Source organism: Brassica napus, chromosome A8, assembly GCF_020379485.1.
Source record: "Brassica napus cultivar Da-Ae chromosome A8, Da-Ae, whole genome shotgun sequence".
Classification (NCBI taxonomy): Eukaryota; Viridiplantae; Streptophyta; class Magnoliopsida; order Brassicales; family Brassicaceae; genus Brassica; species Brassica napus.
The window spans coordinates 2,321,719-2,349,452 of NC_063441.1; the positions used below are offsets into that span (position 1 = coordinate 2,321,719).

The window sequence follows — 27,734 nt, forward strand, 5'->3', positions numbered from 1 at the left end:
AATCCATCAAAAGAGAGTTTAACAACACAAAGAAAAAACTTAAACCATTGATGAGAAGATGAAACAAACAGGAAAAAAAGAAGAAAAGTAGAATCAGCTTATTCAAACGTTCAAATATCATCAAGAGAGAGACCCCAAAGTGTGACAAATTCAAGATCTCTACGATCAGTTGGTGATGGGAAGGACATGGACTCCAAATTTTACGAATTAAAATCACCACCCTTAGCTTCAACCTCCTTCGGGGTAACGATAGGAGGGGCGGTGGCGGAGGATAACGGTGCAAAATAGGCTCCAAGGGAAATTAGCTGGTTGGTGGCGAAACCGTGAAACCCGATAATCTTCTTGTCTTGAACTTTGAGAGTAAATTTTGTACCAGTACCGTCAAATTTATAGCCCATGTAATCATAGATCTTTTGGTTAGTTCTGAATCGCACTCCGCAGATGACATTGGCGGAATCATACCAACCCTCTACTGAAACCACTTGCTCGTCCGGATGGTTAATCGCAATCTGCAGTGATTCACAATGTCATCATCCTAGGGAGAAAGGAAAAAAGTCAAACTCCATTAAAACCTTACCTCTCCTTTTGATCCTCTACTACCACTCCCACCGTGGTGGGCTCCTTGTTTCGGCTGTCCAGCTTTCAAATAGTCGAAGCTTACGTATTGAATGCCATCCATGTTTGATCTTACGTACATATTTGTCACGCCGTCGTGATCAGATCCGTCATCCCATTTCGTTCCACCAGTGCCACCTTGTGCATCCAATTTTTGGACGGTGGGTATGGGAGCGTAGTGAACCTGGATGGAGTTGAGGACATTGCCGCCCGTACCATGAAAACCGGCGATCTGTTTTCCGGTCTCCTCGGGAAAAGGAAACAGGAAACCAGATTTATTTCCATAAGGTCCATAAGTCTTCTTGTTCGTAGTGAAAGTCAACGACGTTATATATCTTGCGTGCTCAGCGTTTTGGTGTAAGCAGAAAGAGCCGTTACGTACTCGTACGGTCCCAAAGTGAACTATTAAGGTAATATAATAAAACAATCGTTCTATCAAAAACAGAAAATGTATAAAAAGGAGGTTTCTTGGAGTGCTATATTATATATTTTGTTTTAACGTACCTCCTCGAATCCAAGCAATGTTGGTGTTCCATGTTCAACTCCATTAACCACTCCAGAACCATTTATGTATTCAAACTTGACAGATGCTATACCATCTTGGCCTAGTCCTACAAAGACCTTTTTCACTTTGTCGTGAGTACGATCGTCCCACACAGCTCCAAGCTTCTTCGGCGGAACGATAGGATTAAGGGTGGTGGTGGTGGAGGGTAACAGAACGAAATAAGCTCCAATGGAATTGAGATGGTCGCTGGCGAAACCGTGAAACCCGATGATCTTTTTGTCTTTAACTTGGAGAGTAAATTTAGTACCAGTACCCTCGAACTCATAGCCTAGGTAATCAGAAGTCTTCAGGTTAGTTTTGAACTGGATACCCAAGATGACATTGGAGGAATCATACCAACCCTCGACTGAGACCAGATGCTCGTCCGGATGGTTAATCACAATCTGTAGTGGTTCACAATGTCAGTACAAGAAAATCCTTCTAGTGGATTAAAAAGAAAAACAAGATCAAACCTTCTTGAGCTTACCTCTCGCGTTGAACCTCTACTACCGTGCACACCGTGGAGGGTTCCTTGTTTCGGCTGTCCAGCTTTCACATAGTCGAACTTAACGTATTGAACCCCTACCCCACCGGTTCTTACGGTTATCTTTGTCACGCCGTCATGATCGGATCCGTCGTCCCATGCCGACCCACCTGTGCCACCTACTGCAACCAATTTATAGGTGGGTATGGGAGCGTAGTAACCGCTGATAGAGTTGAGAACATTGCCACTGGTACCATGAAATCCGGCGATCTGTTTTCCAGTCTCCCCAGGAGAAAAAATCTGGAAACCAGATTTGTTTCCATAAGGTCCATAGTTCTTCTTGTTCGTCGTGAAAGTTAACGACGTTACAACATCTCGCGTGCTCAACGTCTCGACGTAAGCAGAAAGAGCCGTTATGTACTCGTCTAACCCCAATTCCAAAGTGAACTATTAATGTATATATATGGAAATAGAAATTCGACACGTTAGGGCATCATCATCTGTCAAGAGACTATATAAGTAATACTAATACTCTTTAAGTATCTTAGTTAATTTATAAATCTAATACTAATACTCCTTATACAGTTTAATTATCTATAATTCATCTGTTTCAAAAACGTAACTAGCTTTTGTTAAAAGCACTGATATTAAAAAAGAACAAAATTTAGGTTCACCCCTAACCTAAGTCTTGTTCTTAAAAAGAATGTTACATTTAAAAAAGTATCATTTAATATACAACTTCAACTAATTATAAAAATGTTTACGTTTATTTCGTTGTTCACACAATATACTTGAAATGTAAAAACTATTTATTGTTTGAAACAAAAAAAAAAAATTTACAACTACTTATATTATGAACGAGAGAGAAAGTAAAAAACAATGGTTATTAATGTAAAATATGAAGAAATATTATATTATGACTTAGAATGGCATAAAAGATTATAAATTAGTTATACATGTTTAAAGAAAATACAATGATTTTTAAATTTCTACGAAAAATTTAACATATAAAAAAGGACGATGAATTAGTCATCAAATTGTAAATAATTTCATAATTTTATTAATAATAAATTATTTATAGTCTATGTTTTTCGTCAAGAAAATTATTAAATGTCCATAACATTAATATGTTAAAAGGCCTTATTATGAAAGCTCATGTTGTAACTGTTTTTTCCGGAAAGTGTAACAAAAAAAATTACATTTAACTCTTCATTTTGTTTAAGTTCTGTGTCGGTAAAAGATTAAAAAAATCTCTCTATCTTTTTTAATGTTCAATTTGAAGCTTATTATGCGAAAATCATATGCAAATATAGGCAATTGGTTGGAATCTCTACATCTTTACATTCTTACAAATTTTAAATTTATTGTTTTCTCTTCTGCAAGCAAATCAATTACTGAAGTAATAGATCAATTGGTTGTAATCAAATCTATTCTTATAATTAGTGTAATTATGGTTACAATTTCTATATTTAATAGGTACATTAAAGATACGACATTGAAGATATTCTGTTTTGATTAATAGAAGATATTAGATTTTGAGTTTGTATTTATTGATTTGTTTTTTATAAAGCTTAGAAAATCAATAGGATGATTGGTTGGTTGATACATCCTATAAAGAAAACGAAAACTATAGGTGGTTTGAATATTGTACATCGATCGATGCATGATGTAAGTTGGCTATATAAAACTTGAGCATGATCATTTCAAACTAAAATATAAGAAGGTTATATGCATTTGTTATATTGTAGTTAATATATTTTAAATATTACATACGTCAAGTGATTCATGTTTTCGTAAAAATAAAATTCAAGTTCATTATTGGACCGTACTCGTCCGTAATAAGCTACATTAAATATGATATATTTTTAGGTTCATTTAATGACATTAAGTTTAAATTTGATTAAGGAAAACTCATTAATTTAACTGAAAAAGACAAGCATTAAAATATGTAGTTTCATTTAATGACATTAAGTTTAAATTTGATTAAAGAAATTTCATTAATTTAACTGAAAAAAATAAGCATTAAAATAGGTAGTTTAATTTAATTCTCAGTGGCATGGAAGTGTAAATAAGTTAGAAAACTTAAGAGTATTTTTTAATGAGTACTTCTCTTTTAATAATATAGATGTTTGAAAAGATACAATAACATATTTACATTTCGCTTTAACAAATTAATTGAAGCAGTCGGTATACATGTCATAAACGTAGTGTATGTTAATGAACAATTGCTTTAAAATGTATAATAGAATCATATTTATTTATTTTTGTGTGAAAACTAAAATGGATAATATAATGAATAAATTTTTAAATTAATAATGAAATATTTCAAGTCTAAGTTTTGTGCAATATCCTCATTTATATTAAGTTTAGTTAAATAATTTTTTTTTGTCAGGATATTATTGCTTAAATAAAAACATACATTTGATAAAGTTTCTAAAGGCTATTCCAAAAAAAAAACACATGAAATAAACCATGAATTCTATTTTAGTAGATATAATATTTTTATTTCATAATTATAATATAAATTAATATTTTTAATCAGAATCTTTTAAAATCTTTGATAAACTTCGTAAGGAATAACCTGAATAAAAGAATCACACATAAAATAAATCATGAATTCTATTTTAATAAGATATATAGATGTTATATGTATAATAATCTATATCAAGATTTAGTTAAAATATATTTTGTTTAAGATTTTCACTATTAAAAAATTGGGAAAAATATTCTTAAATAATTTCTTTGCAACTAATTTTTATATTTCGCAAAGTATTGTTAAGATTAATATATCGAATATGGTTTTGGTTTTTCAATTTTGTGAAGAAAAATAATTTTTGAAAGAATAATCCTGTTACATATTATTTTTATTGAGATTTGATTACTAATAAAATTGGGTAAGAATGTAGTTTGAAAAAATTCATCGTCTATTTATTTTAAAACATATTATGTCAAATATCATTTGAATATACCATATATATTTTAAATACATAATATGCTGTAAATATAGTTTATATATGTAATACGTTGTGAATATAGTTTAAATATAATGCATTTGTATAGGTTAAATACGTAATATGGTTTTGTTATAGCTCGAGGTTATTCGGCGGTCGGTTGAGGTTCAACCAGTGCCGTGCGAAGGATTGTGAGGGCCCGAGACAAATAATATAATTTTATCTAGGTTTAAATTTCTTAAAAAAAATATTAGTAAAATAAAATTATACAAGTTTTTATATTTGTACCAAAAATTTATAATTTTATAATTATAGAATATAATATATATATATATTGAAAATAAAAATAAGATATTTAAAATATATAAATATTTATAATATTTATTTACAAACATGAAAAATAAAACTTATATCTATTTATTAATTGCTATCTTTAATTCACAATATAAATAGATAATATTACCGTTGCAAATTCAAGAATCCCAATTCAAGATACAAATTATCATGTGATATAACAATTAACTAAATAATAAAATTAAATGTAATTAATATAACTAATTAAACCAAGTACTAGGAAAAAAGGGCTCTAAATTTAATAGTTTTAGAGGGGGCCTAAGGCAATTGCCTCATTTTGTATGTTTTAGGCACGGCTCTGGGTTCAACTGACAAATTTTATTGGGTGTCCCGGTGACATGAGTACTATCTGGTTGTTGTAATGAGAATTAGATATCCATTTCACATGATCACACAATATGGTAAATCTGAGATGTTAAATTTTAAATCTAGGGACTTAACACCTTTCCATGTGAGTGTTATTACTCGACCACACTTGTGTGGTTGAATATGTAATATGTTATGAATCATGTTTGCTCGTCGTTTATGCTTTGATTATGTCAAATATTGTTTTAAGTTTGCTTTGTATATACTGTGAAAACACTGAATTTAATTTAAACTAGATATTAACCCGCACATCCGTGCGGATATATTTATATTTTTCAATTAATATTTAAAATCTAAAATATATTATAAAGATATATATCTAATATCAATTTTATGTATATAATTTTTATTTTGAAAATTTATATTTGTTAAAATTGTTTGATGATATTGTACAAATCATATATTAATGAAGTATTTTTGTTTATTTATTTAAACTGCAACATTAATATTAATAGTTTAATTTTGAAAATTAGTTTTATATGAATTAGAAAAAAATAGGTTCTTTGTTTAGAAACTTTTATTCTCGAAATGTTTTTATGTGAATAAATTAAATTATTTTTGCTATATTTTAAAATATTATTTTATTTAATATATTATATTTCAGTTTAATTTTTTTATTTTTACTAAAAATATCAACATAAAATGTTACAACCAATAAAATTTATTTATTTTGTTTTATATAATAATTTAATTTGATCATTTAAAAAGAATTGGGCTATACTATTTAATTTCAAAATTAGTTACTGGAATATATAAAATATGGTCTATATTAAATATGATAAACAATCAAATGATAATTAGCTAATGAAAATATATTTATCTTTTTTTAAAAATGTTATTGTTTAGATGTATATTGTTTTTGTTAGGAAAATATCATATATGAGTAATTTTAGAATGTTTAATTAAATTTCTAATGAATGGTCTAACATAAACTTGTGTATGGTAGATAAAAAATAGGACTCTATTTTAATAGAGTAGATATAAGTAAGTTAAAACTATGTAAATCTCTCCACATATTATACGTAATATGTTGTGAACGATGCTAATTTTTTTTTTTTTCATATTGAGATGAATGTAAATTAATTAGATGGAACATCGTTATCGAGAATTTGACCAAGATCCCTAAATAGTTGAGTGCAAATTAATAACTAAGGAAGAACAAATATTTATAAACCTACTAGTATCGGTCCGTCCTACCGGCGGGATGTTAGTTAATTTGATATTCACTAAATGCTCGAGTTGAAATTTGTTTTAAGATTCAAGAATTTGGTTTTGTTATGTGTTACTTATTAGTATGCGGTGGTATAGTTGTTTTTCGATTATTCTTGATTTGGTATTGTATCAAATTAACTAATTGTCCAACTCATAATTATAGATGTACAAATGTAGATTTGTGATAAAGTTTGATGACAATACTGTTTTTTTTTTTTATTTATAGTGGAGTGTGCATGTGTCAGAAAGATGTCTATAACAACTTTTATGTTTTTGCGTATAGATTTTAAATATATATTATTTTGTATAATGCATACTTGCTCTACAACATTTGCTTGTAGACTAAAAAAACTGTTTTCTATATTTTTAAAAGAGAAAATATTTAGTCTAGAATATAACATGGACATATGTATTGACTATATATAGAAGTTGGGTGTTATTTTAAAATGACATATGTATAAAGATTTTTCAACCATTACTTCACTGGCACAAAACATTTATAAGTGCAAATACTTTTTTTAAAAGCAAAACTAATAAAAGCGTGTACAACAAATGTATTTTAATATATATTATATGCATCAAGTTATAAAGGTTGGAAACATTGCAAAACTGTTTGGAGCAAAGTTTTTAACTTCACGATCTTCATCTTGACGTCAGTCAGTGCCGGTCCTGGCCACAAGCAGAAGAAGCATGGGTTTCCAGCCGACACGATAATAAGTATTTTCGCAGCCACATATTTATAAAAAGTGACTTTAGCCTAGTGGTTCTAAGAGAAATTATCAGTGCTGGAGTTGCTGGGTTCAATTACCCCTGACTGCATTCATTTATTCAACATTTTGTTATATTTTGACCCCAAATATAAAATGAGACACGTGTCACTCTTATAACGCACGATTTGATGACGTGGCATTACAGGAAAGAAGCGAACATATTTATAGATATATAAACCATATAAGATGTGATATTTAATGGGATATGCAATTGTTTAAGAGACCATAAAAATAGAATAATAAACAATGGACTATAAAATGAAAATAGAACATACGATATATTAATATTATATATAAATATATATATATATATATATAATTTAGTTGGTTAAGTTGCTAATGAATTGGTCTAATTATAAACATAGTATTGTGGTTGTCGAACCATCTATGTAATTTTTCTCATAATTGTAATATCATAATAAATCAGCATTAAAAAAAAATTATAGATTTTTTAGGAACTTTATTTTAATAGAGTAGATTTTTATTATCTAAAAAGTAAAAACTGTCTTAGATGCTGAGTGTTATTATATGTTTGTTTTAACGTACCTCCTCGAATCCAAGCAATGTTGGTGTCCCATGTTCAACTCCATTAACCACTCCAGAACCATTTATGTATTCAAACTTGACAGATGCTATAACATCTTGGCCTAGTCCTATAAAGATCTTTTTAACTTTGTCGTGAGTACCATCGTCCCACACAGCTCCAAACCTCTTCGGGAGAACGATAGGAAGGGTTGGGGTTGAGAGTACTGGAACGAAATAAGCTCCAATGGAATTGAGATGGTCGCTGGCGAAACCGTGAAACCCAATGATCTTTTTGTCTTTAACTTGAAGAGTAAATATAGTACCACTGCCCGTGTATTCATAGCCAATGTAAACAGAAGTCTTTTGGTTTGTTTTGAATCGGATTCCACTGATGTAATTAGAAATATACCAACCCTCGATGGAAACCAGATGCTCGTCAGGATGGTTAATCACAATCTACAGTGCTTCGCAATGTCAGTACCAAAAAAATATCTAAGGATAACGAAAAAGAGAAACTCGATTAATTAACCTTCTTAGCTTACATGTTGCGTTGAACCAGTAGGATCACCTGGCGCACCGTGAACTGCTCCGATATCGTTGTCATAGAAAAAGTTAACGAACTGAACCCCTAGCGTACATGTTCTTACGACTATCTTTGTGACACCGTCGTGATAGGACCCGTCATCCCATGCAGATCCACCAGTGACACCTTGTGCACCCAACTTTTGAGCTCCTGAACCACCTGTTCCGATAGGAAGGGTGGTGGTGGAGGATAACGGAGCAAAATAAGCTCCAATGGAATTGAGATGGTTGCTGGCGAAACCGTGAAACCCGATGATCTTCTTGTCTTGAACTTGGTGAGTAAATTTATAATCATTACCGCCCTCGTATCTATAGCCCATGGAAGCACAAATCTTGTAGTTAGTTTTGAACTGGATTCCCATGATGAATTTGGAGCTGGACTCATACCAACCCTCGACTGAAACCAAATGCTCGTCCGGATGGTTAATCACAATCTGGAGTGATTCACAATGTCAAACCTTAATTTTAAAAATGGCATTACAAATAAAAAAAATCATCCTAGGAAGAAAAAAAAAAGACAAACTCGATTAAACCTTCTTAACTTACCTCTTGCTTCGTAGGGTCGCCACCGTGGTGGCCACCTTGTTTCGATTGTCCATCTTTCATATAGCCGAACATTACGTTTTTAATGCCCAACAAGGTGCTTGCTACATATATATTTGTCACGCCATCGTGATCAGATCCGTCGTCCCATGCCGTTCCACCCACGAGACCTTCTCCAGGCAACTTTTGAACCCCTGAACCGGTCTCTGAACCGCCGGTTCCAGTGGGTATGGGAGCGTAGTGAACGTCGATGGAGTTGAGAATATTGTCTTTGGTACCGTGAAAACCGGCGATCTGTTTTCCGGTCTTCTCAGGAGCAGAAATCTGATAACCAAATTTGTTTCCATAAGGTCCATAAGTCTTCTTGTTCGTTGTGAAAGTCAACGACGTTACAACGTCTTGCGTGCTCAACGCGTAACCAGAAAGAGCTGTTATGTACTCGTCCGATTCCAAAGTGAACTATTATTGGGTATGTAAGAAAACGAAAGTTCAAATTACTGTGTTACATATATTAAAACTGACAATATAAAAGACATTTGTATGTTACTCTTTCAATTAACCTCGACAGACATGGGCCCAACAGAGCCACGACGCGGGGCTTGAAGTGCGGTTCCGTACGTAACCTGGACTGAGTAGATGACGTCATCGTACGTAATATGAACTTTCTTCACCTTCCTGGCCGTACCATCGTCCCAAGACATCGTCGCCTTCGATTACCTGTTCATATATTGTATATAACCAACCAGTAATGATCAACCTCAACGCAAAAATACTAAAAATAGGTTTCTTAACTATATAACTAGATATTGACCCGCCCTCGAGAGGGCGGGTATATTTTTTGCTTTTAAAATTATTGCCTAATATAATTTATATGTCATATTTTTGTATGATATGAATTTAATAGAATAGATAATTTTTGTAAGTATATTAAATAAATCAAGTTTTATAAGTATGTACTTGTGTCTTTCCTTGTATCATATACGTATTTTTTTGTAATCATATTTGTATTTTTATCTGTGGTCATAATTGCGTAATATTTTTTAAAAAATGATTAGTAAAGTATTTTGATAATTGTAAGAAATTTATTAAATTGTTAAACTATAAATTTGTGCAATAGATTCTGATCCGCCCTTTCAGACGCAGACACATTTTTTGTTTTAAAATTTATTTTGAAAATTTAATTTTTATAATTGTGTTTTTATTTGTAATTATAATAAACATGTTAATTTTCAATAAAATCAAAGAGAATAATAAAGTCCCTAAAATAAAGAAAATACATAATTGGACATAACATTTATCAATAAGTTATGATTTTGTTTTAATAGATTATAAAAACACAAATATAAAAATTCAATTTCTCAAAAAAAAATTAAAACTAAAAATCGGTCATGATCCTAATTTAATAGACCTAGAGCTATGATTGAACAGATAAATCGAGTGATCCGTATATAATCTAGTTCATATTACTGAAAAATCTGTTTATTAAAAATCTGATAAAATTTTGTAGAAATTCAAAATTCCCATGTTAACCCGTAGTTGGACGCCGATTGATCCGATAAAATCCCGAAAATCTGATAGTATATCTTTAAAAAATTGATTAATTTTTTATATATTTTTAATATTACGTCTATTTTATTAAACTAAAATTGACATAAAATTGAATAAATTTGTGACTTTACAGATTTTGAAAAAATAATTATATTATTTAAAAATGAAAAATATTTTCAAAATTTTTTTTATTAATAAAAAAGTATTATTAGTTTATTTTCGTTTTTAACAACTTATTATAAGTTTGCATTTTTATTATTTTTAAAATTATAAATTTAATTATCATATTTTGAAAATTTTTGGTATATTTCTATATTTATAAAAACTCTAGTAATATTGTCTGAATTTATTTCTAATGTTAGTAACATGGTCGTTCTCAATTTTCATATTATCAAAATTTATATAAATGTATTAATAATAGTAATTTGGTCGGCCATTGCATTAAAGTCCAAATTAGTAAAAGTCTACAAATAGCTTTGTTTTTGAAGCCCATGTCTTTAAGTTTTACAGCAAAGCAAACCCATTAACCTATCTCTAATTTGCACAACAAAAAGATAAACATAAGTTTTTAAAAACACGTGTGTTACACTTACACGTGAAAATAAAGAAGATAAGCCGATGAACATATGCCGTCTGGTTCTGGTTTCCGTCGCAGCACCACCAGTGACGATTTCACTGTAATGGTTAAGGTTTTTGAGGCTAATCCATCAAAATCGCCAAAATCCTCAACAAACTACTTTAGAAATCCCTTAACAAATCAATTCAGCCATCATCTCATAGGTTTGCCTCCTTCTTTCATCTCTAAACACATCTCAAATCATATTCACCATCGAACACTTCATCCGACATGGAGGACCGAAGGTATTATTACTCCTATGAAATAAGACCGATCACAAGTTCCATAAACACAACTGCTTTATGTAGAGAGAAATGTAACCGATCAACTTTGCGAGAAACAGATCGTGGTTATTCATTTAATTAAATAATACAGTTATAAAATAATCAATTTTTTTTTAAATTAGTTGGACCCTACTTTTATCAATGGGTCACACTGCTGTTTTAATAGAATAGATAATACTATTTTTATTAAGTAATTAATTTTTCTTTTCTTTTTAAAATTTAATCCATTCAGAAAATAGCACTACAACAGCTAGTTAATGGAACTTTTAGAAGGTATCTTGCAGACTCCAAACTGAGGATCGATATATCTGACTACCTCCACTTTTCCAATTTTTAATATTTTTTCTTACATATACTCCTTGTTCTAAAACGCGGCGGCTTGGTCCGCAAACGCGGCGGATAAACGTTAAACGGCTGTGGACCGTGGCGATTTCAATCTAATCGGGTAAAAAAATCGGATGGTAGAAGAAATCTCAAGTTTTTGTTCTTTTTAACCCAGAAACCAAATGTTCTACATAAGATCTATGACATAGGTGGTAAAACACTAAGAAAAACCAAAGAGATGATGGAAAATCGAAGAAAAAAAATCAGCAGCCGTCGTTATTGAAATTGCAGAGAAATAAACCCTACAGGAAGAAGATGGCTTATAAATGACGAATTTGCCCCTCTTTAAATGAAAACTCGAAAAGACATTTAATTCGCACCAAAAGTGTTTTGAACCTAAGTTGGGAGGTGTTAATAAACATCTCTAAACCACCACACCATCATGAATCTCTTATAATCAGTATCAATATATTAAAGATATACAAAACAATACAAAAGTGCCCTAAAATAAATCCCCGATTAATCCCCGTATATTCTCCGATTTATTGATTCGGCGCTAGGCGTCACCCGACCGCACGCGTTACGCCTAGCGTAGTTTCGAACATGGCATATACTAAATGAGAACCTATACATTGGAGTTGCTCTGCTTTTCTTAGCCTTGAAGAGGCCTGAGACAAAACTTATAAAATATGACATTTATTAAGAATTATTATAAAAGGATACAAAAAACTTAGAAAGTTATGCAAACAACTGTTAATAAATAAATCTGAATTATTTATAAAGTACAATATTATCTAATAGTGTTATGTACATATTTACAAATTCAATATTAAAAGTTTACCTATTTAGATTATATGAATTTTATGATTTTTGATTATTTCACGAAGCAGGTTAATATACATGTATATATATATGAAATACCTGATTGTATTGTACTGATTATGAATCTGATGATGAGGATGAAGATCAGGTTTGGGAGAAGAGTCTAATGATAGGATTTATATACAGCGAGATTTGTTATAACTTAAGACTTTTTAACAATATAACAATAGATTCCCATCACATGGCCAACATATAAGATATTAATGTGTATCTACCCACAAGTATGTAATAGTCTCTTGTCCCTACGCATGAAAATATAAACACTGACTCATTTTTGTGTCCCTTACTTGTATTGAGATAGGAAAAAACGAATCAATTGATTATTTCAAGAAGCAGGTTAATATACATGTATATAAAAATGAAATACCTGATTGTACTGATTGTACTGATTCTGAATCTTATGATGAGGATGAGGATCGGTGTGGGAGGAGAGTGTAATGGTAGGATTTATATATACACCGAGGTTTATTATAATTTAGTTTTCTTTAACATAACAATAAATTCCCATCACATGGCTTGCATATAAAATATTAATGTGTACAACTATGTAATAGTTTCTTGTGACGTTCCTACGCATGAAAATATAAAAGATTGACTCATTTTTCCCATTGACTTTTTGCTCTTCCTATTATTGTAAACATGTGACAACGTTCAGAAGTCTAATGAGGAGGATTCCTAGGATTTTTATACAACGAGGTTTGTTATTATTTAGTTTTTTTTAATCATAACAATAATTTTCTCATCACAATGGCCTACATATAAAATATTAATGTGGATCCAGAAGTATGTAATAGTTTTTTTGTAAGAGCATGTCAATGGGTGATTTTTTTTTCACTGGACTTTTATTAAAGAAACAAGGCCCAAACGAACCGAACCCAACATAAACAGAACAAAGAAGCCCAACCAACGGGCCAAAACTAAAAGCGAACACCTTGGACCATAAGCCTAAGGGAGAAACCCGTTGAGGAAGATGCTGGGTCATCCCACCACGTGGACGAATGCCCTGCCCCCTGAGACACACGTCAAGGAGAGAAGAAGCAACCTTCTACCGGCGCTTGAGTGGAGACTCGACGGAACTCCGCCGCCAAGCAGAGTCAGGCCGATGAAGAAACGACTCACAACGGAGCCATGTTCACGGCGGAACAAGTCACACACCGGATCTGCGTTTCCAAAAGACAAATCGTCTTTAATAACAGGCCCAAATTAAACCTATCATTTATCGTCACTTCCACTTTGCACCTTGCCGACAAAAGTTTCAGGTTTTGTGTTCGTCGATCGCATTTCCTTCTTCTCTATAACGTCTCATTGATTTTACTTGGGACCGAGCTTATGCCTAATTAACCCACTGATCCACTGTCCAGCATTCAATCCCCCTCATCGAATTCCAAAGTAACCATCTGGTCAGCAAAGCTTCGACGAAATCTAAGCAAATTCTCTGTTAACTTGAGTCAACTCAGAGATTATGGAAGGATCTCTATCTCTGGTGCTTGCTTTGATGCTGGACAAGGCATCATCCTCGTTCTACAGGTAAGTATAGCTCTCTTTGCTGTGTCATTTCACTACATACCAATCTTTGTGTGATGTTAATTTGTTTTTTTGTCTGCATATTAAAGGAACAAACATACTACAAGACCCTTCAAGGAACTTGCATAACTAAAGCTCTTAAAAAGCCTAAGCCTCGCAAATTTGGAATCTTCGATGTTGGTACCGAGAAAGGTATGCAACTAGATTCTTGGCAACTACTTACGGGGAAAGAGGGAATGAATTTTAGAGAAAGTTGTGTGTATTTTTGTCGTGTGAGCAGGTAGGTCGGTGAAGGAGATCGTTGAAGTCGTCTTGCAAGAACCATGAGAAGGAGTTTAACTGGAGAAAGAGTTCCTTAATTATGCTTTGAATTTCTCGATGTTAACAGAAAATCATCATTACATCCAGCAGCCCCACTTCAAGACTCACTTATCCGAAGGCTTTAGCTTCAAAAACCCATGTGGTATGGTCCACCAAAGGTTGTTCTTTTTATATGATTGCAACTTGGCTTGAACTATAAAAATATCCTTGTTTCTACGAGTATATCCAATTTCAATCATATGATTTCAACTTATTTTTTTGGCTTACCTCCTTTGCAGGGCCTTAAATGGAAGAAAAACGTATATCTTCCTGGTGGATGGTGGACTTAGGCGAAGATCTCCAGGTCTCCTCCATTACTTCTCTTTTTATCACATCATTTGTTTTCGTAAATACACATGGAGTCCAAGAACTTCATAACATGAGTATCAGAAAACTTATTTCGTTTTTAGTTTGATATCTAAGACCCTAACCAGCTGAGTATTGTGGGATGCAGCTTATGTGCAGCTACTACACTTTCAGACGATGGGTCAAGAGCATACGCTAGGTCCTGGAAGTTTCAGGTATCTTATCTATATGTTTAACCCTAGACTTTATGTCTTATTAAGATAAGCACCTTAGGAAGATTGTGTGTGTCTTGATGGGTATGAAGCGATCAATGGATGGGAAAACATGGACGGACTTGAGAACTCTACGGTTACTTGGAACTCTAGGGTTACTTCCGTTGGAAACTACACTGCTATGAAATGGCCTGTTGACTGTCTCCACTACACACATGTGCCTTTCGATTACCATATCTAGACACAGTGAAGGAAAGTTTCCAAGTATGGCTTTTTACTTCTATCTCTTGTGCTCAGTGAACTGTCTTTGTAATCTTACTTGAACATGACATGGTGTGTTTCCAAGCAGGAGAAAACATTTATAGAGCAGGTGGTAGCAGATGAAATCGATATGGAATGTGTTCCACCAGCTTGCTCGAGGATACTGAACTGGCATCTTCACTTGGCTGCCCTAGATGTCCCTTATCCACAAGGGTGGGCGATCCAAAATAATATCAAATCTGTTATAACTGTGAGATAGTTCCAAGATACAACTTTTGACTGGTAAAGATTTATAGGGTTCATGAACTTTTGAAGTGTCAGGTGTTCAGGAACTTATAAGCAAAAAGTGAAGTTCAAGACTCTGATAATTTGGTGTATTTAGTATGAGATGGTATATTTTTCCCTTTGGACATTATTTCAATACACGGTCTGAGTCTAGACCACAATGAACAAAGTAATGAATCCTTCAAAATCATTGCATAACTGTTCATATTCTGTGTCTAGAAACGGTTACAAGTATTTTCGAAGTGAATGGTCTTTCAAGATTTGATTCTAGGCTGGTTTAGTATGCAATCTAGCAGGGTGATAAGCCTTGGGAATATGTTTATTTATGTGTGTTTGTGTTTTGTTAGTGAAATAATTAGGTTATTGACTTATTGATTGATTTGTTGAAATCATCTTTTGTTATTTTTTTTTTACTTATGTGATGTTGCTCGAGAATTTCTCAAAAATTTTGTTTCTCGAGATGTTGGAATGGTGATTAACACAATGGGATGGATCTTAGGTGAGAGTTAAATGATCATTTGCATTTATAAACTGATTTTCATAGCTTTTTTAAATCTCTTTTCAACCAAATGAAATTTTAGAATTTAATTTTCTTCTTCGCTATAAATCAAAACACTATACAAACTCCCACCTAGATATCACTTCAATTTCTTTTTTTTTTGGCTTGCTAACTGATAAACCTGTTGGACCAAAGCTTTACTTTAAAAAAAATATAGAAGTTATCATTTATTAGATATTTCTTAGGCATATTCAGATAGGTTCGGAAATGATTGTACAAACTCAGCTCCTCATCGATAAATTAGTTTACAAATAAACACAAGCAGCTCCAATAAAAAATGAATTTTAAAACTCTTACTTCTTAGTTAACAAACAAGAAAGAACATGATTTCTGAAAACCAAAATGGAGCCACCAAATTTATTAGAACGAGAACCTATCTTCTGATTTCTTGATGATCAAGCAAATAAATTGTCTATCAATTTGGCTCGGTCATTTCAAACACATTGAAAAGTAACATAATCCATTTGGTAAGAAATTATACATCAATTGTCATTTAAGTGAAATGCATAACGTCCACAAAGAAACCGTTTCATCCTAAACGGATCTCCTATAAAAATGTCTGGTTTATCAACAACATATTGGTTGAGTTGATCGGAAGTCAGCCTTACTGCTCAACTTAAAGAAGAGACACACAAATATTACGCAACTTACTGATATAGGGCAGATTTCATTACACAAATACGAAATATGGTCAACCATTAATCTAAAACATAACACCAAAAATTACTAGTTACAACAACAAATGTGACAAAAAAAAATATGTTGGTAGACAAGAAAAAATGAATCTAAACAAAAAAAAGTTACACGGAAAAAAAAACTATCATTTTCTCCTCGGCATAAAACTATAGAAGTACACATCTATTGACCTTAAATAAACCTATAGTTATCCCATCTTATACTATAAAGAAGAGTCTCCCTCCTTCTAAGGAGTGCCACGTCAGAAATTCAGAGACTCTGGACGCGCCACGTGGCAGGGATATGCGATCCGCAGCGTTTCAGTAACGTTGTGTCCAATTCCTTTGGGCTTTTGTTCTAACCAGGCTTTGTATGAACTTCCTAAAGTGCAGCCTGTTTATTATTAGATGAAACACGGCGTTTCCATTTAGGTCAGACCCGTGTTCTTCTTCGCCTCTACCTCTAGAGAGCTCATGCGCAGGCAAATCTTTTCATCTTCATCCTCAGAGCACGAAACGATACCAGTTACCGAATAATCCTCTTGAAATCCTCCATTAATCAATCACCCACTATCTATATTCAATGCAAGTTCTGAATCTGCAAGGCGGTGTAGGTTCATCTATAAAAACGTATGTTTTTACTTTGAGAATCATCCTCTCATTCGTTTTAAAGTAACCAGTAAACTAATACCATGAGCTATGGCTAACGTTTCGGTCTTCTTCTCTAATTTGCAGACTAGCTGTTCCTCCTCAACTGTTCTGTTCAAGCCCCGTTGCTCCATTTTTCCGAGAGGATATTAATATAAGCCGTGGTGGAGATCTCATGGGAGTGGATATGTTCCTACTAGATTCTCAGGTCTCTTATTTAACTCTTCCTTTTGTTCATAAACAGGGTTATTTCACCGGTCTTTAGACATCTCAGCCGTCATGAATCCATATTACAAAGTTATTTTTTTTTTAATGTTTTTGTTAAAACATTTTTCACTGAGACATTTTGCCAATGAGACTAACCAGACTGTGTTCCATTATATTTCTCTTTCAAATTTGAAGAATTCATTGGAAGATCTGTTCATTGATTTTGCTAACTAACCATTGCTAAATGCTTCGGTAAAATCCTTAGGACTGTTTGTGTCTGGATTGCACGTGTATCTCCAAGCCAAGAAAGAAGCCATAACTCGCATGATTTGATAGTGAGCTCTCTGTTTTGTAGATATCACAGGTTCATCTAATTACTATAGCTAATGGCCAGGATGTGGTTGTTCAAGTTCAGCACAATGGTATTATATACTATAGCTAATGGCCAGGATGTGGTTGTTCAAGTTCAGCACAATGGTATTATAGCGATCATTGGAGGTATTTTAATTCTTTTGAAGCCTTTCAAATGACTAGAAATTTTTTCCACTCTTCTCTCATCAGTTCTTAGGATGATCTGAAGAATGCAAAGTCCATCGTTAACTGGGTTCTGGATTATGTAACGGGACCACAGTTCGATTTTGACCCTGTGAAATATGAATATTGCAAGCAATCTCCAAGACAACTATACTTCAGTATGAAAGACGGTATGACTCACTTGCATAGATAATAAATAGTCGTACATTTGCAGTATACTTTTTAATCGGTTATGTGATCAAGTTCTTGAGATGAGATAGTGATTCTATTATAGACTTTGCCGGATTGATCTTCATCTCCTTTGGTATTTCTTGGTAGTTCTTATGATCTTATCAAACCTTTGGATTGTAGATTTACAATGTTCTCATCCTTCGCTCGATTTAACCGTCTCTGTCTCATTTGTCTGTTTGTTAGATTTGGTTCTCATTTTAATTGCATTATGGATTATAGGTTGCTGACTACTATCGAGATAAACTCTATTTTGCTTGGGCTGAAGAGATCGCATGAAAGACGAGTTATGCAAGAGGAGCACATGAGAGTTTAGGCAGTTCCAGTGGTAGAAAATCTTCTGTAGCTGTTTTCTTAGCGTTGGTGGTGAGTTTGGAAGAGAAGCCGGCAGAGCTGCTGCTATAGACAACTTTACATAAGACATATTTGACAATGATTATATACTTTTCCAAATAATCTGATATAGAGTTATATCACCTTTGGTATTATTATGCATATAACCAGTATGCAACTTCCAGAGATATAATGTGTGTTCAATTTATATTATTTTAGCAATAACCAACAATTATTATTTTCATAATTATCTATTTTCCGTTTATCAGTAACCAACAATTATATTTTCTTTATCATAATTATGTATTCTGTATGTATCTCTACAATTTATATAAATAAAATAGTTGATAAAAAACATAATGGGATGATAGAGAAGAAAAAAAAAACATAAATTGAGTTTTAAACAAATCGGCTTATAAAATAAGAAAGACCTAATAAACACCCAAAACTACCATCAATGGTTAAAATTTTTAAAATGAATAGTAAAATAAATAGTTAAAATTGTTGTAAAAAGTTATAAAAGTTAATACTACTAAGTTAAAAATAAATTAAATATTTTTTAAAAATTAAATTATTTATTTATTTACTTGCTCGCCCGTAGGGCGGGTTTACCCTAGTTATAATAAATTTACAGTTCAAAAATCAGCAACAAAACAAATGAAGACCAACGTTGGGAATTTAGAAACAGAAACCTATCCTTTCTACTAAGATGCTTTTGAAGATATAGTACATTAATTGTATAATGTGACATTTCCTAAAACAAATTATTAATTTACTATTTAGTAGAAACAATTATATATCCTAATGAACAATCAAAAGAAAAAAAATACCCAACAACTAGAAAACATAAAAACATAATATATGTTTGCTAGAAACCCATATCGACCATCAAAATGTAACATCTCCAACAACATCATACAAAGCAGGTAAAAGAACATACACACACAATGTAAGAGCTTATCCACATATACTGGTGATTCAAGGATTATGAACGATTTTGAACTCATTAGAGAATAAAACATACGAACCCGACGCGTAACGCCGGAATACCACTAGTTATTAATAAAGTTAAGTTGTTAAAAAGGCAAATATCCACCCAGAGATATAGAAGTGACATTTGAGAAAAATAAATGCCAACTAATAATAAAACAAACAAAAAATAAGTTTTGTTTAATTAAATAATTTATCTAATAGGTCTACCAAAAAAAAATGTATCTAATAATATATTATTTAATAAACTATGTATAATAAACGAAACTAGGTTGTTAATTAGGTAACCAGATTGTCTTGATATATTTTTTTTTGTCAGCAAACAAAGCGGACTCATGTAGACTCTGCAAACCACTCCGGTAACTCTGCATCCATATGAACGACAAACGACGGTTGCTTTCTGGCACTGCGTACGAGATTGTCCGCTTTTGAATTATGTGTCCGTGGTATATGAATGATCTCTGAGCTGTTGAAACTTCTCTTCAAAACTTTCATGTCTTCCAAATAGCTTAATTAAGGAATCAAATCTTAATTGTTATTAATATCATAAAAGAAAAGTAATTTCTTAAGCAAAATCCCTGATTAATAAAAATAGATCTGAAACCCGGACAGAAATTTATCGAGACGGAGCCGGTTAAAGACACTGATTGATCTGTACCGGTACCAAGACCAAACCGATTCTGGTTTGGTAGAGATTTGACTGTGCTTACTTCATCTGACGACAGCAAAAATGACAAGCAATCCCTAGTTTCACCTCAAACATCCCAAAACAGCACATCCTTCGTTTCAATCAACTTCTTCTTCATCGGATCAAATATGGCGACTTCGATGGTCTCTCCTCTTACTTCGCAGCTGAACCATGAATCTGTCTGTTCCAAGTTCGTGCTTCCCAAATCACCCTTCATGTCGGGATCTAAGCTCTTCTCCTCGAACATGCCTTGCTCTAGCGTTCCTCGACGCACAAGACGATCGAATTGCTTCGCTTCTGCTAAAGATATGAGCTTTGACCACATCCCCAAACAATTTCGTGGAGACAATCTCAAAGATGGAGGTTTTTTACTTCTCCTTCAGCTTTGTTGGTATAGATTTGTTATTAGATCTCAACCTTATCCGTTCTTTGGTTGAATTTGATGATGAATTGGGTCACAAAGTTCTCTATTTTCCTCTGATTAGCTTATACGAAGTACCAAAGATTATGTCTTTGGCTCCAGCAGTTTCAACAAAGTGAAAGCCTTTTGTCCTTTATATGTTGTTTGTGTAATGGAATTTTTGAAATATTAGTTTGATTGCTGCAGTTCTTGATTAGTTCTTAGGTCTCTCAACCTTCTTCGGTTGTATATGGTGATTAAATGGGTCAGAAAATTTGTTATTTTCCTCTCGTTAGCTTACACGAAGTACCTTAGTACCAAATTCTGTAACTGATAGGACTCTGTGACCCATTAAGCTTCAATGATGATGCTAAGTATAGGACGATGAATGTAATAAATATTATTTCTTTGGGGTTAAACTATGTGATCCACCATTGTATGAAGCAAAGAATATGTCTTTGGGGTTAAACTATGTGCTCTTACTAGTTTCAACAAAATGAAAGCCTTTTGCCCTTTATATGTTATGTTGTCTGTGTAATGGAATCTTTAAATGTTAGTTTGATTGCTGCAACTCTTTGTTGAGATTTCAATTCGTCAACATTTGCCTTCAACTTGATCTGACATTCTATGTTACTTGCCTTTTGTTAGTGACGCAGAACTTCAAGAATGTACCACAGTATTTCTACGGGCTTAATCCAGCTCAAATGGATATGTTCATGACAGAGGACAGCCCTGTCCGCAGGCAAGCGGAGAAAGTTACTGAGGTTAATATTCTCTTTTAATCCATCTTATCATTCCATTTTACAGTTACACAGTTTCTTCTCTAATATATGAGTCTTTGTCTTTTTTGGCATGCTTCTTTGTTGTTAATAGGAAAGCATCTCATCTAGAAGTAATTATCTAGACAACGGAGGAACATGGAGTATGTCTGGCATGAATGCAGCAGATCCCAAAAGATACAGCATGAGTGTCCAAATGTACAGAGGTGGAGGCGGCGGAGGAGGATCTGCAAGACCAAGAACCGCTCCTCCAGATTTGCCTTCTTTGCTCTTGGATGCTCGGATATGCTACCTTGGCATGCCAGTAAGACTTCTCCATGTGTTATTAACTTACTGTTACTATGTTTCCTCTCTTCTCAGACATTGATCTTGCTTCGTTTTACTCGCAGATTGTCCCTGCAGTTACTGAGTTACTCGTCGCTCAGTTTATGTGGTTAGACTATGACAACCCATCAAAGCCCATCTACCTATACATCAATTCACCCGGGACTCAGGTCAGTTCGAGAAGTCTTTTGATGGAATTATCTGGACAATCTGTTTGATCTAATCTGCTATTTTCCTTTTGCTAATGCCATGTAGAATGAGAAGATGGAGACTGTTGGGTCAGAGACAGAGGCTTATGCCATAGCTGACACCATTTCTGTAAGTCATCTCACTAAAAGAATCTGTGCCTTTTATCTTTATTGTGATGATTACAGTAATCATTTCATTGTTGCTATAATTTTTTGTGTGGGTTAAAAGTATTGCAAATCAGATGTATACACTATCAACTGTGGCATGGCCTTTGGTCAAGCAGCAATGCTTCTTTCTCTGGGGAAAAAGGGTTATCGTGCCGTTCAGCCACATTCATCAAGTATGGTTCTCTCCTCTCAAAAGATATCTACTTTTAGACTTCAAATGCTAACGGACAAAACCGCACCGCAGTTAATATTAAAAAAGTCTCTACATTTACGTTTTTGTTACTTTTAGAAACCGCACTTTAGTTGTTGTTCCGCATGTTACCATTTGGAGTCTTAACCTTGCTTTAGATCATGACATGCTTATTAGTACCTCTTGTGGAAGCTTCTAAGTTCTGATGTTTTATGGTGCAGCAAAATTGTATTTGCCAAAAGTAAACAGATCAAGTGGAGCTGCCATAGACATGTGGATAAAGGTGCCCCTCACATTCTTGTACTCTCTTATGTAATCCCTTGAAATTTTCTTCACTTGTATTGTTAATGAATATTCCTCTGGCAGGCTAAGGAGCTTGATGCAAATACTGAGTATTACATCGAGCTGTTAGCTAAGGGAACAGGTAAAACCAAAGAGCAGATCAACGAGGACATCAAGCGACCTAAATATCTCCAAGCACAAGCAGCCATTGACTATGGTATCGCAGACAAGATAGCTAACTCGCAGGATAGTTCCTTCGAGAAGCGGGTATGTTTCAAACTATACTTTATATCAACCTAAATCCAAGTTTTCTTTATGTTGGCTTCATTCATGCTGAATTGGAAAAAACGTTTTGTGTTTAGGATTATGATGGGTCTCTTGCCCAAAGAGCCATGGGAAGACCTGGAGGAGGCAATCCAACATCTCCAGCCGGACTAAGATGATCAGTTACTCGAAACGAAAAGAAAAGAGTTTGAATCTCAATTTGCCTAGTCACTCTGGAATATGTAGCTGTTACAATCTCTAAGCAAACACAAGATAAAAGAAACATACAAAAGTTTTCTAGTTGGGATCTTGTTTTGTGGTACATAGATCTCTCTCGCTAGATACAGGTTTCACACACTGAAAAAAACTGAGTCTCAGTCTTAGAAAGAAGGGAAGAATCGGTTGAGGTTATAAGGCAATGCGTAGAACTCTTCAGTTCGAGTGTCAGTGTAGTAGACTCTGAACTTCTCCCACCAATGTCTTCCACTGTCCCTCCTCACTGAGGCGTGTCCATAGCTATGAGTACAGTCCAGCAAGAACGCCGCCATTATCCCAACCGTTGCAGCCGAAGAGAATATCACTTGCATGATCACATTGAACTGCGTCCATGACAAACGAATCATTACACTCAAGACACAAACAAACATAAAGTGATGATGTAACACACTTACAGCAGAAGTGCGTGTGTGAACGGGTCCACGACCAGAGATAAATAGATATTCAGTGAAGTATTGTGCGACAGAGAGACCAATGAAAATGGAGAAGCCGAGGATGAATTTAGTCCTGAAGCTGTTTAAGTTGCAGAACTGAAGAAGGCCAAGTCCTGCAGAAGCTGTTCACAAGGTCCACTGCCTGATCTCAATCACATTTATAGAAAAAGCTAAAAGGAGTAGGAAAGAGTCTAGTTCTTGAGATATACATACCAACATAGGCGAATAGAACACAGTACAATGCTGCAAATATCGGTAAAGGTATCGATGCAAGAACAGCCCCAAACTTGCCTGTATTTTTCACAAGTTTTGTAATGGTTAAGACTAATGTTCTAAAAATCGGTGTAGGCGGCAAATCGTATCTAAAAGAAAATCGTGTCCGCCTAATCATTAATCTCCTATAAAGTATATAATTACTGCCTAGCGATTAAAATTGTTTCCAAGTAATTTCACATGCTTGGAGTATTACCAAAAATGGAGAAGAAGATCATGAAACCAGCAGATATCTGAACCACTCTTCTGCTCCCAACCTTTGTTAGTCCAAGCAGCCCTGTATTTTCACTACAAGAACAAACAAAAAAACAACAAAGTTTAAGATCCAGCACCTGAGAACGTTCTATATTAAAGAGATTTGATTTCATTACACCAAAGCTGTTGCACCGGTTGCAGTTCCAAACAGTCCATTCAGCAAAACGCCTATGCCCTGCCATCCGATGCCACGGCTAAGCACCGAGGGAGGTATATGGGTCGCACTACCAAATCTTGAAGCAGCGATGAGTGAACCTGTCGTCTAACAAAGATCAAACATAAAGACCCTAATCTTTCAGCAAGATCATCCTTTTGTAAACCAAGAATGTGAGCTGGGATGTTGATCAAAACCTCGACAATAGCCACGTAAGAAGCAGCTATCATTGCGAATGCATCGCTTGCATGAAAGCTTGGGCGTCCCCACTGCAACGGATATGGAATTCTCACCCTGAGAAAGAAGGAAGAAATCTTCAGACAGATCCTCTGTTTTGATCGGGAAACAGAGGAAATCTAAATGAAAGATGAGCAGACCATGGGGAAGCACTAATGAGACCGGACCGGTCTGTTCGACAACTGAGCTGTGTACTGTCAGGTCTTTTATTGTAAGCTCCTGCTGCTGTTAGAATCTCTGCGTAAGCCCATACGATCGCTACTGTGAACAGAACAGCAAACTGCTCGCATATTGATCTCTTACACTTGAACAAGTGGGGAAGATACTGGTAGATTGTGGAACACGCAACAACATACACACAATCATTGTCAGAGATTCAGAACTTATGGTTTCATATAAAATCTCATAAAATTGAATTAGACCTGAGATAAAATTATGAGTATGATCAACGCTGGGAGTCCAATCTCTACACATCTTGCAAGCTGCACAACACAAAGACTATTCTTAAAGCTCCACGCTAACCAAAAAAAACCCTAAACCTAATTGATGTTTTCTGGAGTTAATCTTGAATCATTTTACCTGAGGAAACGCAAGGACGACAAGGCCTACTCCGGTGAGAATCACGAGGGGAGCTGCTGAGAGAGGGGTGAGAAACCTATAACAAAGAAAAAACAAAAGATTAGGGTTTTGAGATTCCTTGTTACACAAGTATATCACAACATGAGCTCTATGTCCCCTTCCTGACCTGACCAAGATTCTCCACAAGCCAAAGAAACCCATTACCATGTGACTTATAGAAGCAATGATTAGAGCTCCTTGAATTGCTCTCATTGTCTCCTCAAATCTCTGTATTAACAACATTTATTTTCAGGACTAAACTCTCAAATGTTTTCAAAAAAAAGAAGAAGTGGGTTGTCATTTAACCACGTGAGGATGAAGATAGTAAGTGAATCGGTAAGAGAAAGTTATGTAAAGAGCAGGGATGACGTAAGCATAAGAAGCTCCAATGACGACAGGAAGTCTACTTCCGAATAAACTCTGCAGGAGCGTGTTTATTCCCGACACGAACAGTACTGTGTTTATCACTTCCGCTTTCTGCACCTGATAATGACGTCATAATCTCTCAGTTTTTATCCGTTTAAGCAAAATTAGTGCGTCATAGTTAGGAGTTGAGATTAACGTTAATGCTTACATCACCACCACCCATGAGAGGAACGAGTATGGAAGGTATTATTACAGTAGTTCCTAGCATTACAATGTAATGTTGAAACCCTTGAACTATTCCTTCAGCTGCATCATCAATCATATAAACACAAATAAACAAGTTTTGTAACCATTTATCACCATTGAAACACACATGAATTCATTCGGTTAGACATTAAACGTAACTTGACGGCTAATATAGCGAGAGTTATTGATCTATTTTCCACGAGAACTATCAAATCATATGCATTCCAAGCTAAGACATGGTGCTGAATCTCTCTTTTTTTTTTTTTTTTTATGGTGCTGAATCTCTTTAAGAAAATAACATACAAGTAACTAAATATAATGAAATTTAACAGACATACGCCAATTCGGAGAGCTGGATACACAATATTCAACTCCGGGAAGCTGATCTTTAACTGGAAATGGCGCAAAATCATCAATTTTTGCCATAACTCTCTGCAACTTTCTTTCTTTGGTTAGCTTTTCGATAAGTTCTACAATATTTGTGAGAGCTATATATTCAAAACTTTGCTTAAAATGGCTTCGAAGGGGTTAATTAAACGTTAGGCGGGCAACTATGTTGACTGTTTCTTTTCTTCTTCTTATTCTACCTTGTGCTCACGTGCACGTAATTAACACTAATGCAACATGTATATAGAAAAATGAACCGGACTAAAGCACTGGTTTGACTTAACCAGATTTCCCCATTTTGTCATATTAATGTCAAGGATATGATGTGTGAGATTACAAAGTCCAGTAAACTTTTCCGAAGGAGCAAATTATTCTCAACTTAATGCCCCAAAAGTATACAACTAACTCCATCAACCATTTAAACATTCTCCTCTCTCCTTTTTTAACCAAGATTGAGCATAATAAATACTTCTTGACCAATTGGTATGACTTATTGTTGGCTTAGCTTAAAAATTTAAAATAATAATATTATTACTAGTACTAACATGCTCAACATTAGGGGTGGCCGTTCGGGTTCGAGTCGAGTATTTCGGATTTTTGTGTATTTCGGTATAGAGGTGTAGAACCCGTTCGGGTATTTCTGTAATTCGGGTCGGATTCGGGTATTTTTAGTTCGGATTCAGTTATTTTGGATCGGGTTCGGATATTTAGATTTTGAAATTTTTTTTTGAATTTTTCATTTCTCAAATTTCTTGTATTTAAAAATATAACTTTCACTTAACTATTTTTTATTTTTAATAAATTGAATGGTTAATAGATTTTGACATAACATTTTGAAACTAAAAAGATATTAATTTGATTATTGTTTTTAAATTTTGGATGTAACTTTTTGTTAATTCTTGAAATAAAAAGTTTGACATGCATTTTAAATGAGTAGCAAATTATTTTCTCCGTAATTGTATGTATATCATATGAACTCAAAATATGTATAGTATCAATATAAATATTTTATATAAAATGAGAGATGTAAACTAGAAATATAAGGTTAATTATACATATGTTCGGTTATCTTCAGATATCCATTCGGGTTCGGATATTATCCGTTCGGGTTCGGATATCCAATCTCGCCTAATTCAATATCTGTTCGGATATTTTGCTACTTCGGTTTGGGTTTTTCAGATCGGGTTCGGATGCAGCTTCGGATATCGGGTAAATTGCCCACCCTACTCAACATGATGCAGAATCTTGAAATCAAAATGTTATTTTTGAAAGGACAAAATCAACTAGAAATGCCAGTTCGTGCAATTTCCCCACCCGTTTTAAAGCCCATTACAGTCAGTAAGATCATCTGTAGACCTCGAACCTTCAAATTTTGAGGTTTTTGGCTTTCTAACAGACCAACTCTCAAATTGAAAGTCTAAATAGTTAAATTTCAAATTTTAGGTTCAACTATTAGAGTCCTCAAAATACTATTTACTGTTCAG

General features: G+C 33.9%; 3 protein-coding genes, 1 long non-coding RNA gene and 1 pseudogene across 6 annotated transcripts; 2 read left to right on the forward strand and 3 right to left on the reverse strand.

Moving 5' to 3' along the window:
- Positions 1-200: 200 nt before the first annotated feature.
- On the reverse strand, positions 201-3,430 carry LOC125577435 (annotated as a pseudogene).
- A 4,255-nt stretch (positions 3,431-7,685) lies between these two features.
- On the reverse strand, positions 7,686-9,681 carry LOC106442107 (jacalin-related lectin 34-like). The gene is made up of 3 exons (XM_048737553.1): positions 8,950-9,681; positions 8,364-8,837; positions 7,686-8,277 (listed from the first exon to the last, which is right to left on the reverse strand). Exons 1-3 carry the CDS (start codon positions 9,019-9,021, stop codon positions 7,834-7,836), a joined length of 990 nt encoding a protein of 329 aa, XP_048593510.1. The 5' UTR covers positions 9,022-9,681; the 3' UTR covers positions 7,686-7,833.
- Positions 9,682-17,186: 7,505 nt separating this feature from the next.
- On the forward strand, positions 17,187-19,007 carry LOC106439052. Of its 2 annotated transcripts, XR_007315300.1 has the most exons (5): positions 17,189-17,391; positions 17,517-17,637; positions 17,992-18,113; positions 18,198-18,340; positions 18,621-19,007. It is a non-coding gene; the product is annotated as an uncharacterized LOC106439052 (long non-coding RNA). The 2 variants fall into 2 exon arrangements; XR_007315299.1 differs by having other exon boundaries at positions 17,187-17,391; positions 17,992-18,340.
- A 1,451-nt stretch (positions 19,008-20,458) lies between these two features.
- Positions 20,459-23,304, forward strand: LOC106439053 (ATP-dependent Clp protease proteolytic subunit-related protein 1, chloroplastic). Its single transcript, XM_013880395.2, has 9 exons — positions 20,459-20,772; positions 21,458-21,573; positions 21,683-21,892; positions 21,978-22,082; positions 22,168-22,230; positions 22,330-22,441; positions 22,680-22,741; positions 22,825-23,007; positions 23,103-23,304. The coding sequence occupies exons 1-9, from the start codon at positions 20,538-20,540 to the stop codon at positions 23,181-23,183; spliced, it is 1,167 nt and encodes a 388-aa protein (XP_013735849.1). The 5' UTR covers positions 20,459-20,537; the 3' UTR covers positions 23,184-23,304.
- LOC106439054 (nucleobase-ascorbate transporter 4) lies at positions 23,198-26,851 on the reverse strand. 2 transcript variants are annotated; one of them, XM_048737555.1, is made up of 13 exons: positions 26,202-26,844; positions 25,826-25,923; positions 25,558-25,734; positions 25,379-25,479; positions 25,213-25,288; positions 25,056-25,115; positions 24,774-24,958; positions 24,594-24,690; positions 24,359-24,504; positions 24,184-24,275; positions 23,928-24,005; positions 23,676-23,836; positions 23,198-23,603 (listed from the first exon to the last, which is right to left on the reverse strand). In XM_048737555.1, exons 1-13 carry the CDS (start codon positions 26,287-26,289, stop codon positions 23,385-23,387), a joined length of 1,578 nt encoding a protein of 525 aa, XP_048593512.1. In that variant the 5' UTR covers positions 26,290-26,844; the 3' UTR covers positions 23,198-23,384. The 2 variants fall into 2 exon arrangements, with proteins under 2 accessions (XP_048593512.1, XP_048593511.1); XM_048737554.1 differs by having other exon boundaries at positions 23,198-23,836; positions 26,202-26,851.
- Between the last annotated feature and the right edge of the window lie 883 nt (positions 26,852-27,734).